Source organism: Urocampus carinirostris, chromosome 15, assembly GCF_059441175.1.
Source record: "Urocampus carinirostris isolate Australia breed hairy pipefish chromosome 15, RoL_Ucar_1.0, whole genome shotgun sequence".
NCBI classification, from domain to species: domain Eukaryota; kingdom Metazoa; phylum Chordata; class Actinopteri; order Syngnathiformes; family Syngnathidae; genus Urocampus; species Urocampus carinirostris.
The window spans coordinates 36,965,546-36,979,981 of NC_142363.1; the positions used below are offsets into that span (position 1 = coordinate 36,965,546).

General features: G+C 42.0%; 1 protein-coding gene across 1 annotated transcript; it reads right to left on the bottom strand.

The window, feature by feature from the left end:
- Window positions 1-1,159: 1,159 nt before the first annotated feature.
- chp1 (calcineurin-like EF-hand protein 1) lies at window positions 1,160-10,506 on the bottom strand. Its single transcript, XM_088354725.1, has 8 exons — window positions 10,267-10,506; window positions 10,082-10,190; window positions 7,230-7,302; window positions 6,735-6,815; window positions 4,253-4,383; window positions 4,123-4,184; window positions 1,844-1,966; window positions 1,160-1,780 (listed from the first exon to the last, which is right to left on the bottom strand). Exons 2-8 carry the CDS (start codon window positions 10,146-10,148, stop codon window positions 1,727-1,729), a joined length of 591 nt encoding a protein of 196 aa, XP_088210851.1. The 5' UTR covers window positions 10,149-10,190; window positions 10,267-10,506; the 3' UTR covers window positions 1,160-1,726.
- Between the last annotated feature and the right edge of the window lie 3,930 nt (window positions 10,507-14,436).

Genomic DNA, 14,436 nt, shown 5'->3' on the forward strand with positions numbered 1-14,436 from the left:
AACATCAATATTTCTAAAAGCATTGTTGAAAAGGGGCAATGGTAGACAATCTTGACGCGTAGGTTTGAGCGTCGTGATTGGCGGATAGGTGTGTCAATCAAACTCGGTGAGAAAGTGTTCCCTCGTTGAAGGCATTTTTTTAAAAGATACTGGACTGTTTTTAATTCTGTGTGATAGAAAATATCACAAAAATATCGACATATAAAAATACCTTTTATCTAAAAGCAGCTAAAAAAGAAAGTGGTGAAAATTTCAGGCAAGTCACTTAGACCGACAAAGTCCAGAAGTACCCACGAGTTGAAGTAAAACATTTTTTTAAATATTTTCCCATGTAAAACCAATTTTGAAATTAAATGTATCTAAAAGTAGGCCAAGTAAATCTTCGCGTCTTTATCGTTTCGTGACACCGCTGAAGCGGCCATCTTGCGTTGCCCTAAAAAGCGGCGTCATGATTGGCTGACGAGATCGTCAATCAAATTCGGTACGCCCGAAAGTGCTAGAGAGCTGAAAAGATTTGTAAAATATTTCGGTTTTTCAAATCACAAGTGACAAAATATAAAGTTGACCAAAATATATTCGCGGTTTCGTTATTCACACAGTTCACCACTAAATCGGAACTCTTATGTGATCCGGAAGTGCGCAGGAAGATCGGAGCTGATACCCCATTGGTTGGTTATGCAGTCTGTCAAATTGACGTATATGTTGTAATGTTTAGGGTAGGGGTATCAAACTCGTTTTGGACCTCATGCTAGAAAAAAAATAAACTCACGGGGGCCAGATTACCAATGAATTAAAATAGAGAAAGGGAGCATAAGGAGAAAGAGAAAATCAAGAGAGAAAAAAAATGAGAAGTCAAATAAAGAATAAGAAAAAAAGCACGAAAGAGAACGAGAGAAAAAGGAAATTGAAATCAGAAAAATGGAGAGAATGAGGGAGTGAGAAAGCAAGAGCTAAAATGGAAGAAAGTAAGAGCAAAATAAAAATGGGGAGAAAAAGAAAACCTCATCTCCAGTTGCTTTGCATGTGGCGCCTGGTTTAGGCCTTATTAAAAAGAGCACCTCCTTTCTCTCTTGCTTTTTTCCAGCAATGTCTCACAGGTTGGATTAAAAACCCTTGGCGGCTGCATGTTTTTATCACGGCTTGGCAAAAAGAGAAAATGACCAGTCTGAACATGGCACTTTATTAAGCTCAAATCAATCACTGGGAAGAGTAAGGTAAAAGGTGTTTTCCAAGTCATACTCTCTGCTTGATTTCATTCCTACGTCACCCTTTTTACCATATATACGCTTCTAAGAAACTTGAATTTTAGCATATGCAATTAAAGCAACAATCAGTTGTTATACAAAGATTCTTTTAAATAAAAACAATATAAGAGAGTCTTTCTAGTCGTCGGCAGTACTCGAATTCACGGAAGCGCGAGAAAAAACAGAACGCTAATGGATTTTCAAAAAAAGGAAAGTGGACTTTCTAACATCTTGCGTGTGTTTGGCATCGTCCTCCGTCTTAAAGCCAGAGATGAAATCCTGCTTTGCCGGGAAAATGGCGTTGGCAAGCAACTATTTTTTTGTGGTCCTCGCGTCGGGAAACGAGGCGGCCATCGTCGCGGGGAGGAACGTATTTTCGACAAGACACGAAAGAAAATAACGGAGGCACGCGTGTAGCAGCACGAAGAGGTTCGTCGTCTCGGCGGAGCGGGCGAGGACCGCCAATCGCCCGGACGACCGCATCAGTGGAGGAAACGGATGCTCATCTTCTGCTCCACGTCCACCTTCTCCAGCACCTGAGAAACGGTACATCCGATTATCGGGGGCGGAATCGCAAAACGGAGGAAGGCGGCGCTCGCCTTGATGAACTCGTTGAAGGAGATGGAGCTGTCGCCGTTGGTGTCGGCCTCCTGGATGGTTCTGTCGGCGATGCTCCCCAGCTGCTCGTCCGAGATGTTGACGCCCACCATCATTCGCAACACCTGACGGGAAAAAGGGAGAGAAGGAAAAAAAGAATCAAACCCGAAACGCCAAACGTTTGGTCAAAAGTGGTGCCGACGACGTCGCGAGCTCTACTGCGTGCTTTGGACTGACAACGATGAGGAAATGCCTCTTTTGCTAGATATCGATAACTCACGATTATTATCAGAATCCACGAATCGGTCCGATCGTCGATAAATCCATTTTCTTTTAAAGCGCACATTTCTTTAGTTCCTCCTCTTTATTCAAATGTCGACGTTTTAGGGCAAAGTACAATAGATTATTCTATTATTTAAAACAAAACGTAACATTACATCAAAATACATACCTCAAATATGTAAGACACCCTTTCCTACCACCAGATCCAAAGATCATAGAACACTGGGACTTTTCATACAAAACAAAAACTAAAAAATAGCAAAACATTTCATTTTATGTGTGGCAAAAACCATGTATGCACAAAAAAAAATCAGAAATGTAAACCCAATTTTTAAAATGTTGTCATTAAAGTGTTTTTGGGGGGAATATGGTAAACATTACCTATATAAAATAAATAATATATAATATGCTGAAAAATCTTCCCCTTGTGGAGTTAAACATATCATGATTACTTCACTGTACTAGTGCAGCACTTTCTTGACTGTGTCGTAGTGTTTGACCGTTTCACGCCAATTTCGTTTGTAATATTGCAACGTGCAATGAAAAAAATGATTCATAAAAAATAAGATACTTTTTCACAGAAACGTTCTCAAGGCACCCTCTGCCGGACCAAAGTAGTACTACAACTCTCAGCGTCTCGACGATGAGATTGTTTGCGCAATTGTGTCCACTTATTGGCCCATAAATCACAAGACACAATGACTCCATGATCTAATTGGTTGCCATTGCTTTTAATAATCGATTTTATCGATTTGTTGTTGCAGCCCTAGCTCTTGCACATTATTTATTCCCCGATCTGCTTTTAATGCACTTTCATGAGGCCTGTTCGAGGTGGAACAAATACAGAAAAAAGAAAGTGTTTATTTGAGCCTGTCTAAGAAATGAACAAACAATATGTGTTACTTTGTCACCATCTCCTGTCTTAAAACCACGATTGCAACCTTGTTTTCAAATGCAGCAGCCCACCATTAATAATGATAACAATTCTTTAATTAGCACTTTAGAGAACATTTATATCACAATCAAACCATTTTTTAAAGATAGCCACCAAATGTATTGTTTTTTAACACATTTTTCTTTTTTGATGACTTATCCGTGCTCAGTTGACAGATGCCTAGTTTCTATGTTTAAAGGCGAAAAAATATTCTACTTGTCAACACCAAATTCTGGCTGAAATCATCATTGCAGCCTGTCAGGCTGCTTGTGTGCCGCGTGCGCGCATGTCAATCTCTTGGATGTGCTTGAATCAATTTTTCTCTTTTCATGTTTTTTGTGGTTTGGGTTGGCGTTTGGACTGAATTCGAAACGTTCCTTTTCTTACTTTCACCATTTTCACCCTAGATTAAAAAAAATAACGAGCAGAATCGTGAAATCACTCGACCCTACCGCCTCTCGTCCTCCAGCATAATGCTCTCTGTGGCCGGAACACAGACGATAAAAGTATGATAAAAGCAGATTGGGGCAGTGTAAAAAAGAAACGAAGGCTCTTTAAACTCAGTTGGGTATTAACACATACCTAATAGAAACAAGATTTAATTTGAAACTTTTTAAGGGCACCGCAAACTATGCACCCACCTTTACAGTGTGTATTATTTGACCAATGAGTGCTAAAATGCACAAGGTACCACAAACGATTCATGCATTTTTGCCTATTATTTAAATCCTGGGTCTCCAACGTTTTTCTATCGGAGAGCTAATTTTGTTGCTAAATAGCACTAACGGCTAACATTAAAATAAATTCACTCAACCAATAAAAATCAACAATGAGCCCTTTAAAGAACAGATCTGCGGGCCCCTCAGCTGTCCTTTGGGGGTTACCCTGGTGGCCTGGCCTGCAGGCACCACGTTGGAGAACCCTGATTAAAAATCAATATTGCTAGGAGGTGCTAAATGATACACACTGTCCCTTTAAGTACATTTCCCCTTAGGTCTTCCTGTGAACTGGATAGTCATATTTTTGGAGGTTTAAATCCCTTCGAGGTAGTTGAAGCAGACGAACCTGCAGCAGCTCGTCCCGCGAGATCTTGTCGTCCCGGTCCAGGTCGTAAAGCCGGAACGCGACTGAGGAGGGAGAAAACGGAGCGTGAGCGCCACCTACTGGCCGATCACTGTAAACACTTCGCACTCACAAAGCAGCTTGTTGGTCCTGCTGTTGAGCGGCTCGACGGCCGCCCCGGCATTCTTGTTCTTTTCCCTTTCCTCCACGGGCCGAAAATGGGCCAGCGTACGCATGAAGCCTCGGAAGTTCACCTGGTCCTCCCTGGAAACGTTAGGACCAAACCAGAGAAGTTGGCCTGGGCGATGTGATAAAAATCGCCATGGCGATAAAACATTTCTTATCAGTGGATATCCATCATTATCACATCTTTCTTTCACAATTAAACACTCGTTTTTGCCCCGGAGTGAAAGTTGACAAAAGCATATGCTGCTTTTACCAATCTTTAATGTCAGAGGCGCATGCCGAACCGACTGCTACACAGCATGTCAAATAAGAGGAACATGAAACAAAAGTAAAAGTTAAAGCGAAGGGGAGGAATCAATCAGGAGGTAGAGCATGTCTCGGGGTAAGTGGTTGCAATTTCAATAAAGGTGGAAGTGTCCTTCAGCAAGACGATGGACCCATAATGCCCCTGAGAAGCAGCAGTATTGCTGACTCCGCTATCGGTGTGTGTGTGTGTGTGTGTGTGTGTGAGTGAATGGGTAAGTGTGAAGCACATTGTAGCGTGTTCGTCTTGGCCGATAACCCATATTGATTTGCTGTGTAAGCTTAAAAATTGGTGCAAGACATTTTAACAATGCAAAAGGACACAAAGGATATACATTATATATTCAAATAAAACTTTAATAGCACTCCGAAAACTCTTACAGTAAATAAAATACAATTTCAACACAACTCACATGATTAATAAGTGTGGTAGTCCTCTGCAGGCTTCCATGGACACACAACGCATTATGTTTGTGTCTTTGCCAACAGTAGATAGATTTTAAATTCAATTCAAACATTTGTTTAAACGGGGAAATCCAATAAAACCAGGGTTTCATTCACAATGGAGACACCGATCTGCAACCTCAGTGGAAGTGTTTCAATTTAGGTTTAAAACACATTTCTATTCTAAAGCATATGAATAGCCTATATTTTATGTTGGCAATATTTGTGTATTATTTGTTATTGCAACATCCATTGCACCCTGGTCATCCTGGAAGGGGGATGACCTCACTTGCGGTCCCTTCTCAAGGTTTCTTCAATTTCCTCATGTTGAGGTTTTTGAGTTTTTCCTTGCCCTCATGTCGGATTTAGATCAGGGGATGCTGTCATAATAGTCTGAAATAATAGTCTGTGCAATAACCTGTGCAGACCTTATAGACTCTTTGTGATTAAGGGCCAAACAAATTAACATGACTTGACTAATGTCTGCTTCCGTGTTTGGGTCTCTGTCAGTCAAAGGCGGTCACAAACACGATCGGAGACAAAAGGCCAGTAAATACGAGTAGGAAAATTATTAGCAACAGCCCTAACTCTGGCTCCAGTCTGCAGTCGGTGACAGCGCACAATGCGGGGTGGGCTTCCTGCTTCTGTGGCTCCGCCTCCACATAGCAGGTAGGTAGCGTCAGAGACAGAAGGCAGGAGAGGAAGAGAGAAGTTTGTCTCAGCTGTTGTGTTTAATCATCCGCCTAGTAATATACCAATACCTGCCGAATTCCAAAATATCGGTGCAGATAATCGGTCGACCTCTAAATAATGGTATAAGCTTTCGTGTTGCCCGGCAACATTTGCAGTGCATATCGCCGCCGTTTTTTTATATTTTTATTATCATTACCCTAAACAGCTCCAAACAAGTAAAGATGAGGGGGCTCTCCTGTCTACGACTCATGCTTTAAGAGGGTCTGCCGGGTCTCTTTACCGCTCTGTTTGGCAGTCTTGTGATGTTTTCGCTTTCACTCCATGAACCGCTATTCCTGCGAAATGTTTGGCTGGTCCTTGTCACTTTCTTTTGTCCACTGGCCTTTCTTGCGTTATTATTGCATTAGCGCACCCATTTAAACCCCCCCAGTGTTCAGGTGGTGCAATTACAGTTTAAGTCATCGACTTTAAGTGATTCTTTTTATTGATTGTGGCAAAAGATATATATATATATACACCACAGCCATATCCCCTAGTGGGAGGTGGCTAGAGTCATTTCTGACTCTTTTTGGGAGATTGATTCAGAGGAGGGGATTCCCAGCCCCCTCGCTCAACCCAACTGAGGTGTTGGGAGTCATTAGGTGAGCAAACCCCCCAATTCCAACCCCTAATGCCGAACGCCAAGCAGGGAGGCAACGGGTACCAAAGTTTAAGTCTTAGGTATGACTCGGCTGAGGCTTGAACTACAACCTCCTGGTCTCGGGGCGGGCAAAACTTACATGACAGAAATTATCGTTTTATCGGCCAGGCCTACTTGGAACGGATTCATCCTGTTTCAATTCATTTCAATGGGAAAATGTGTTTCGATTTACAACGGTTTCATTATAAAACGTCACAGCAGGAACCAATGAAATTCATGAGTAGAAGTACCGCTGTATTTTCAGATCGGTCGGGCCAAATGAGAGAAGCCTCCAACATAAAAGCCTTACCCCTCTGGAAAGAAAGCGTTGACGATGCGGTCCCCCAGAGGGTTGATGGCCAACTCCGGAATCCTCTGGAAGTCTTCTCGACTGCACACACACGGAATCCTTTCAGATCGAACAATCGGGCCCGGATACATTTCGTTTTTGATTCAAAAGTGAACGCCACGGGCAACGTGGCAGTCAACGTGATACAACAACCGAAACATGTTTTGTGTAAACACTGCACCTTTAACGGCAGGAACTTCCCCAGAATGTGTACATGTAATCATTACCTGCCTGTTCAACCTTTACTTGCTTTTCCTGTCTAAAGACTGAACTCATTTGCCATTAACTTTGAAAAACGTTTCTATAAAATGTCTAAGAAGGCCTGGTAAGGAGTTTTCAGCCCAAAATTCATGGAGTGATTTTCCTTTTCAGGTATTTCAAATTACGGCAAAGTTTTGGGAGAAATTTCACAGTAACAGCAAATCGAATGGACTTTAAGGTAGAGCCGGGTCTTACCTGAGTGTGCCGTTCTCGCCCTTGTCCAGGCTGGTGAAGCGGCTGTACAGGCGAGTGATCTGACTGTGCGAGACTGCAACCAAAAGCACAAAAAATAGCTTATTTTAAGACAAACGGAAATGTTAAAACTCATAATAATATGTAAAAAATGGTAGAGAAGAGGCAATACTACTAAAAAAGGCGTTGATTTTGTCCCCAGTGTCACTTTGTGTGTACGCCCCCCATAAAAAAAAAGGGAAAAAAGCCTTAATGTGTACTGGCGTTAAATTTCTGCACTTGCAGTTTTGGTTGTCATTGATTTCATCGAGATATTTATTACATGTCAAATATTGACATACTCCAAAACATGCAATACTGCCGACAAATGAAAGAAAAAATCCGCAGCGAAGGCTCTCTGCATCCATGGACATTGCTTATTGTTCGCTGTCGGTTTAGCCCTATAACTCCTGTTTCCAAATGCAGACTAGTAAAAAATGTTATCTCCATGCAGTAGAGCAACCTAACGTGTGATTCACATTCACCTTTTGCGGCCGATCGCAGGCTTTGTTTTACAAACGAGCCTGTAAATTCTAAAAAGGACCTGCCTCCTTTACCTCCAAATATCTTTAGCCAATAGCGACCGATTCAAATGACGATTGACGCGTTGGTCAGGAAATGAAACGCAGGTATATCCATATATAAGGCGCATTGTATGATAAGGCGCATGGTCAGCTTTTGAAAGAAAAAATAAAGGCTTTTAGGTGCGCCTTGTAGTTGTGAAAATACGGTACACGAAATTTTAGAGACATGGAGTCTCACAGCAAAACTGCAAAAGAAAATCCAGGCCATGGAGATGCCAGGAAACCTCTAGGCATCAGCGACATAGTCCATGGGACAACTGAACACCATGAGAGGACCCTACCAAGAACTCTTCACAAAAACTGCAGTGGTATGGTCACAATGCAAGATAGTCTAAGGGGGGCAAAAGAAGAACTTGGCCCATAACTTTAAGGAATGGACTGGTACCAACTTTGCCACCACCCAAGAACAAGTCAGGGACCATCAACAGTGGAGAAAGCTGTCCAGAGTTGTGTCCTCATTGGTGCGCTTAAGCGATTCGTCAACCGTGAACACTTATTGTTATTGCAGCCTTATGTTTTGACTCCAAAAAATGAAAGTTATAAATGACAACGATGCAGATTGTGCCAAACAGAAATAATATTGACATTATCGCAATAGAATTAAAATATGTTGCGTGATTTTGTTTAGGTAAATCCAATATACCGTAAATTCCAGACTATAGAGCGCACCTGATGATAAGCCGCACCCACCACATTTTAAGAGGAAAACCGATTTTGTACATACACAAGCCGCACCTGTATATAAGCCGCATGCGTTCACATTAAAAAAATGTAACACAAACACAAAATTAACCCGAACCCGACTTCAAGTCCCGCGATTGAAACTAAATGTCCTTCATTAAAGTCCACAGTCCAAAAATCACAGCCGGCGAAATGAACGGAAAATGATACAGGTACTTAAAGTTTGATGCAGACCTGCAGAGTCCAGTAATTCAAGAAAAAAGTGTATATTTCCAAAGGTAAGGGTGGGAAAAATATATCTGATGAAGACATTTACTCACGCAACTCCTTTTTCTTTAACCAACTTTTTACCCCCTCTTCTTTCCTTGTCTGTCCCTCGCCTTTAGCGGTCCCCACTTAAACTCGGCACCCCGCGTTTGTTCCGCCCCTCATTTTTCGTTCACCCGTGCAAAACATATCAGAATAAGTGTCTAAAATTAATACAAATAAATACGTTACAAAAATATACAGTTGCAAATACATATTAGACATGGGTTACACATATTTACAAAGAAAGACGGTACACCGAGAGAATTTTCAAAGCTTTAATAATAATAATTTAGCTTTGATAGGGCAGTTAATGGTAGCAACACTCGAGCGCCTCTAGCGGCCGTTATAAAAATGACATAAATTGGCCGCATCACTGAATAAGCCGCAGGGTTGAAAGTTAGGGAAAAAGTAGCGGCTTATAGTCCGGAATTTACGGTAAGTATATCGAACAATGTTATGATGTGATTTTTTATTAATTCACTACTCTGTAATAATCATTTGGTGTCCTAAATGCATTTCATATTATATATTTGACTCTCGCTTGACGGGTCAGTTTGACAAAATGAAAACATTGTGACAAGGTTTCTTACTTCCTGTAATGCAATGATAACATGAAAAATGCCTTGCATGCTGGATTCATTATCAATCAGCCGGTCTTTTATTGTTTCACCGTTGCAGATAAAAAAATCAGATCCCAAAACCATAATAGGAGATATTTAAATCATAAAATGCTTGCAAATTTCAGGTAAAATATAATTAATCCAGACTATATTTTTATTTGGATTAAAGGAAATAGGATTAACGCAATATTCCCATTTTCAGAGATGTGCATAGTCTCATTTGAAACTTAACCTTTTGCAAAACAAAATATATTATCATTAAAAACAATGCAGATTTTGCCACGTAGAAATAATCGCGACGTCATACCCATAAAACCATTTAATCATTATAATCACGTTATAAAGTCTTACTAAAAACGTTGGTTCCCTCAAGGAAATCCTATAAATAATCTTCAAAACCATTTTCATACAGCATTAAATAGTAATACGAATTCTAATGATATGAACTTACATTTTGAATGGTGTGGAAAATACGATTACAGATAATGATATGAACTTAGACTGGCTGGCAACCACTTCAGGGTGTCCCCTACCCACTGCCCGATAATAGCTGGGATGGGCTCCAGCACCCCCGCGACCCTACTGGTGCAGATAATGGATGGATGAATGGATATGAACTCACAGCCGGTTTCTTTCTTGATTTCTTCAATTTCCTCCTCGCGCAGTAAAGAAGACGCCCGCGAACCCATAATGATGTTCAAGTTCGGAACCAGCACACAGAACCGAACCGACTGAGGAAAAAAAACGAAAGTTAAGAAAAACGAAAAAGAAAATACAAATAAAAAAAGAATGTAAACAAAGTGTTACCCTTGAGCAGCTAGCAAGAATGCTATACGCTCGCTCGTCCACCGAAAGGAGAACAAATAAAGTCCCCTTAAAACAAATTTAAAGTCAACTTTGTACGTAAAACTCGTCAGCTTTTTTGTGTTTTTATTTCGTATTTTAAATGAAAGAAAAGTTTATTTGACGGCTTCGCGTCTTGCTGACGAAAAGACGACGACTTTCGGGCTTTTATCTTCCGTCTTGATCCAGTGGGCGGGGCTGCGACGGGGGAAAGGTGACCCTGAGAGTGCCTGATCGAAATATTGAAAATAGGACTTGTGAAATGTGCCTTCTTAAAAGTGTTTTTTTTTTTATTATCATAAATCAATGCTTTAAAAAAAAATAAAATAAAACAATGTCTGGGGTGGAAAACCCAGGTATCGAGAACCACATGTCCTGCATACTTTTAATACAGATCATTTCATCAAGCTCCCACACAGTTTGTTTACGAAGGATTTTATACATTTGAGTATAAAGGATTTCATACAATTGAATACAAGTTAATGCAAGATTTTCACCAAGTGGGCTTTAGTTCAATGACAGGCTGTTCGAAATGCATAATATTTTGTCAAGGAAATTTTGATAACAGGACGGTTGACACAGGCGTTGTTTTGGGGAAGCCAGACATCAAGACGCTCGTCTATGAGATTGTGATGCCCACGTTGGGCTTCCTTGGCATGCCCATGGGAGGAGCCGGCACACCATGATGCGGGGAGAGAATGGCCAGCAGGAGAAAGCTAAAGGACTTCAGAAAAAGGCTTCATAGAAACTCCAACGCCGCTCCTTCGGCCATCTTTGATGGAGTTCACTTAGTTCTTTTGTTAGGGAAATGAAATCTGCCCTTGTGTGAAATGTCGGCTTTCCAGATGATTTTTCCCTCAAGAAACGAATGCACATAAATTGTTGGGTGAATGTATGTTGTGTTTGGTTAATGGAATCAGATAACTCATTCGAACAATTTGGTAAAAGGTACATTTTCATAATTAATTCACAAAATTTACGAGTTGATATTTTGCATTACCGGAGTTATTTTACGAGTTGAAAAAACTAACTGGCTTACAAAACAATCCTATTTTCCATTAAAAAAACAAAGAAGGAATCTAAATTAACAGCCATTTCAAAAAACAAATGTTTTTGTTCTTTTTAAGTCTTAAAGGGCTGTAAAGATTACACTCCTATTACAGCATCCCCTGATCTAAAACCCACACGAGAGCAAGGAAAAACTCAAAACTTTAGTATGAGGAGAATGAAGAAACCTTGAGAATGACCGCAAATGAAGTCATCCCCCTTCCAGGATGACCGGGCCAAATTGAATGTTGCAATAACAAATATTACACAGATATTGTCAACATCAAATCTAGGTTATTCATATGCTATGGAATAGAAGTGTGTTTTAAGCCTAGATTGAAACATTTCCACTGAGGTTGCAGATCCAAAAAGCATTCAACATATAGTGTTAACAAGTATTAAATCAATGATTAAAGAACATGTTACATTTTAGAGAAGGGATAGTAAATAAGAGCGACAGTAAATGGTAAATGGTCTGCATTTCTATAGAGCTTTTCAAGTGAATGAAGAGCTCCCAAAGCGCTTTACAATGTGCTTCACACTTACCCATTCACACACACACTCACACACCAATAGGGAGTCAGCCTCAAAACGGTTTGAGGATAATCAAGATGCTAAATGGTCTGCATTTCTATAGCGCTTTTCAAGTCAACAAAGACCTCCCAAAGCGCTTTACAATGTGCTTCACACTTACCCATTCACACACACACACCATGCAAAGAGACTACCTGCTTATCAGATTCAGATTCAGATTCAGATCTACTTTATTGTCATTCTAGTACACGTGTATACAGAACGAAATGTCGATGCATCTGACCCCCACAGTTTCCTTGAATGTACAGATATAAATAATGTTGTATTGTATTTTGGCTACGTGTAGTATTTTACCATAGTGCCGATAGTGCAAGAAGAGTAGCTAACCAGATGTGCAAAATGGGCAGTCAGGTTAACAAGTCAGGTACACAGTAACATTAACACTGTAACAATAACGCTGTAATTACAATAGTGCAGAGAGCAATGTGCAATGAGTGGCAAGCTATAAAAAAACTGCCAGTAGTGCAAAAGTCAGATTAGCAGCCGTTTAGATTTAAGTTAACTATATGTTAGATTGACCATTTAACAGTCTAATGGCCAGGGGGACTAGACTATTGCGGAGCCTGGTGGTCCTGCACCGCACACTGCAGTACCTCTTCCCAGAGGCTAGCAGAGTGAACAGTCCATGATGGGGGTGAGAGGGGTCCCCGGTAATGTTTTTTGCATGGGATAGGCAGTGCTTCTGGCCAATGTCCTGAATGGAGGGAAGTGTAGTCCCGATTATTTTCTCTGCTGTCCTCGTTACCCTCCTCACACTACCCCAGTCGGTAGCGCTGCAGCCTCCACACCACACAGAGATACAGTTGGTCAGGATACTCTCTATGGTGCCCCTGTAGAATGTAATGAGGGAGGGTGGGGGCAGGTGGGCTCTCCTCATCCTCCGCAGGAAGTACAGGCGCTGCTGTGCCCTCTTAACCAGTGATGCAGTGTTTACGGACCAGGTGAGTTTGTTTGTAATGTGCACCCCTAGGAACTTGATACTGCTGACAACCTCCACAGCCTTGTTGTTGATGCAAAGTGGGGCATGGTTGGGTTTTTCCTAAAGTCGACAATGATCTCTTTAGTTTTGTCAACATTCAGGACCAGGCTGTTGTCCCTGCACCAGCCCACCAACTGCTCCACCTCCTCTCTGTAGGCCAGGTCGTTGTCATCCCTGATGAGGCCCACCACTGTTGTGTCGTCAGCATACTTCACGATGTGGTTTGTGGCGGACCTAGGGACGCAGTCGTGTGTCATCAAGGTGAACAGCAAGGGGCTTAGGACGCAGCCTTGGGGGGAGCCCGTGCTGAGGTAGATGACATCTGAACTGTTCTGACCTATCCGCACTGATTGGGGTCTGTCACAGAGGAAGTCCAGCAGCCAGTTCCGCAGGGGGGTGTTGAAACCCAGGAGTCTCATTTTGTCTACCAGATGTTGTGGGATGATGGTGTTGAATGCTGAACTGAAGTCCAGGAACAGCATCCGCACATGGGTGTTCTTCTCCTCTAGATGTGTCAGGCTCAGGTGAAGCGCAGAGGAGATGGCATCCCTGGTGGAGCGGTTTGTCCTGTAGGCAAACTGAAAGGGGTCGAATGAGGAGGGGAGACTGGAGGTGATGTGCTCTTTAACCAGTCTCTCAAAGCACTTCATTATGATAGGAGTCAGTGCAACGGGCCGGTAATCGTTGAGTGATAAGATCTGGGGTTTCTTTGGCACTGGGATGATGTTGGCAAATTTGAAGCATGATGGTACTTTGGCTTGGTCTAGCGAGGTGTTGAAAATGTCTGTTAGTACACAAGCCAGCTGATCGGCGCACTCCCTAAGTACCCGCCCCGGAATGTTGTCCGGACCTGGAGCCTTCCTTGTGTTGACCCTTCTCAGGGTCTTCCTCACGTCAGATGAGTCCAGGTGGAGTGCTCTTTCGTCCTGATTTGGAACCGCTTTCGCTGCAGGGGTGCCGTTTTGTGCCTCGAACCTTCCAAAGAATTTGTTGAGGTCATTCAGAAAGTCCATGCTAGTGTTCTGCACTGGGGCGGTGGTTGACTTGTAACTGGTGATGGCCTGAATGCCTTTCCACATATCCCTGGTGTTGGTTGTGCTGAGGAAACGTTCCTGGATTTTTTGACTGTGCGTTCGCTTTGCTAGTCTGATAGCCCGGTTCAGGTTAGCCCTCGCTGATAACAGCGCCTCCTTGTCACCAGATCTAAAGGCAAGGTTCCGTACTTTTAGTTGTTTTCGTATTTCAGCAGTCATCCAGGGCTTCTGATTGGCACGGGTGCATATAGTTTTGTTATTGCTGACGTCTTCTGCGCATTTACTGATGTAGGCTGACACAGAAATGGCGTACTCATCTATATTTATTTTGTTGTTGTAAGTGGCAGCCGATTTAAACATGTCCCAATCAGTGCAATCAAAGCAGTCCTGTAGTGCCTCCATTGCCCCCTCAGACCACACCCTCACCCGCTTCACTGTAGGTTTTTCTCTGGTCAGCAGGGGCTTGTATGCTGGAATTAG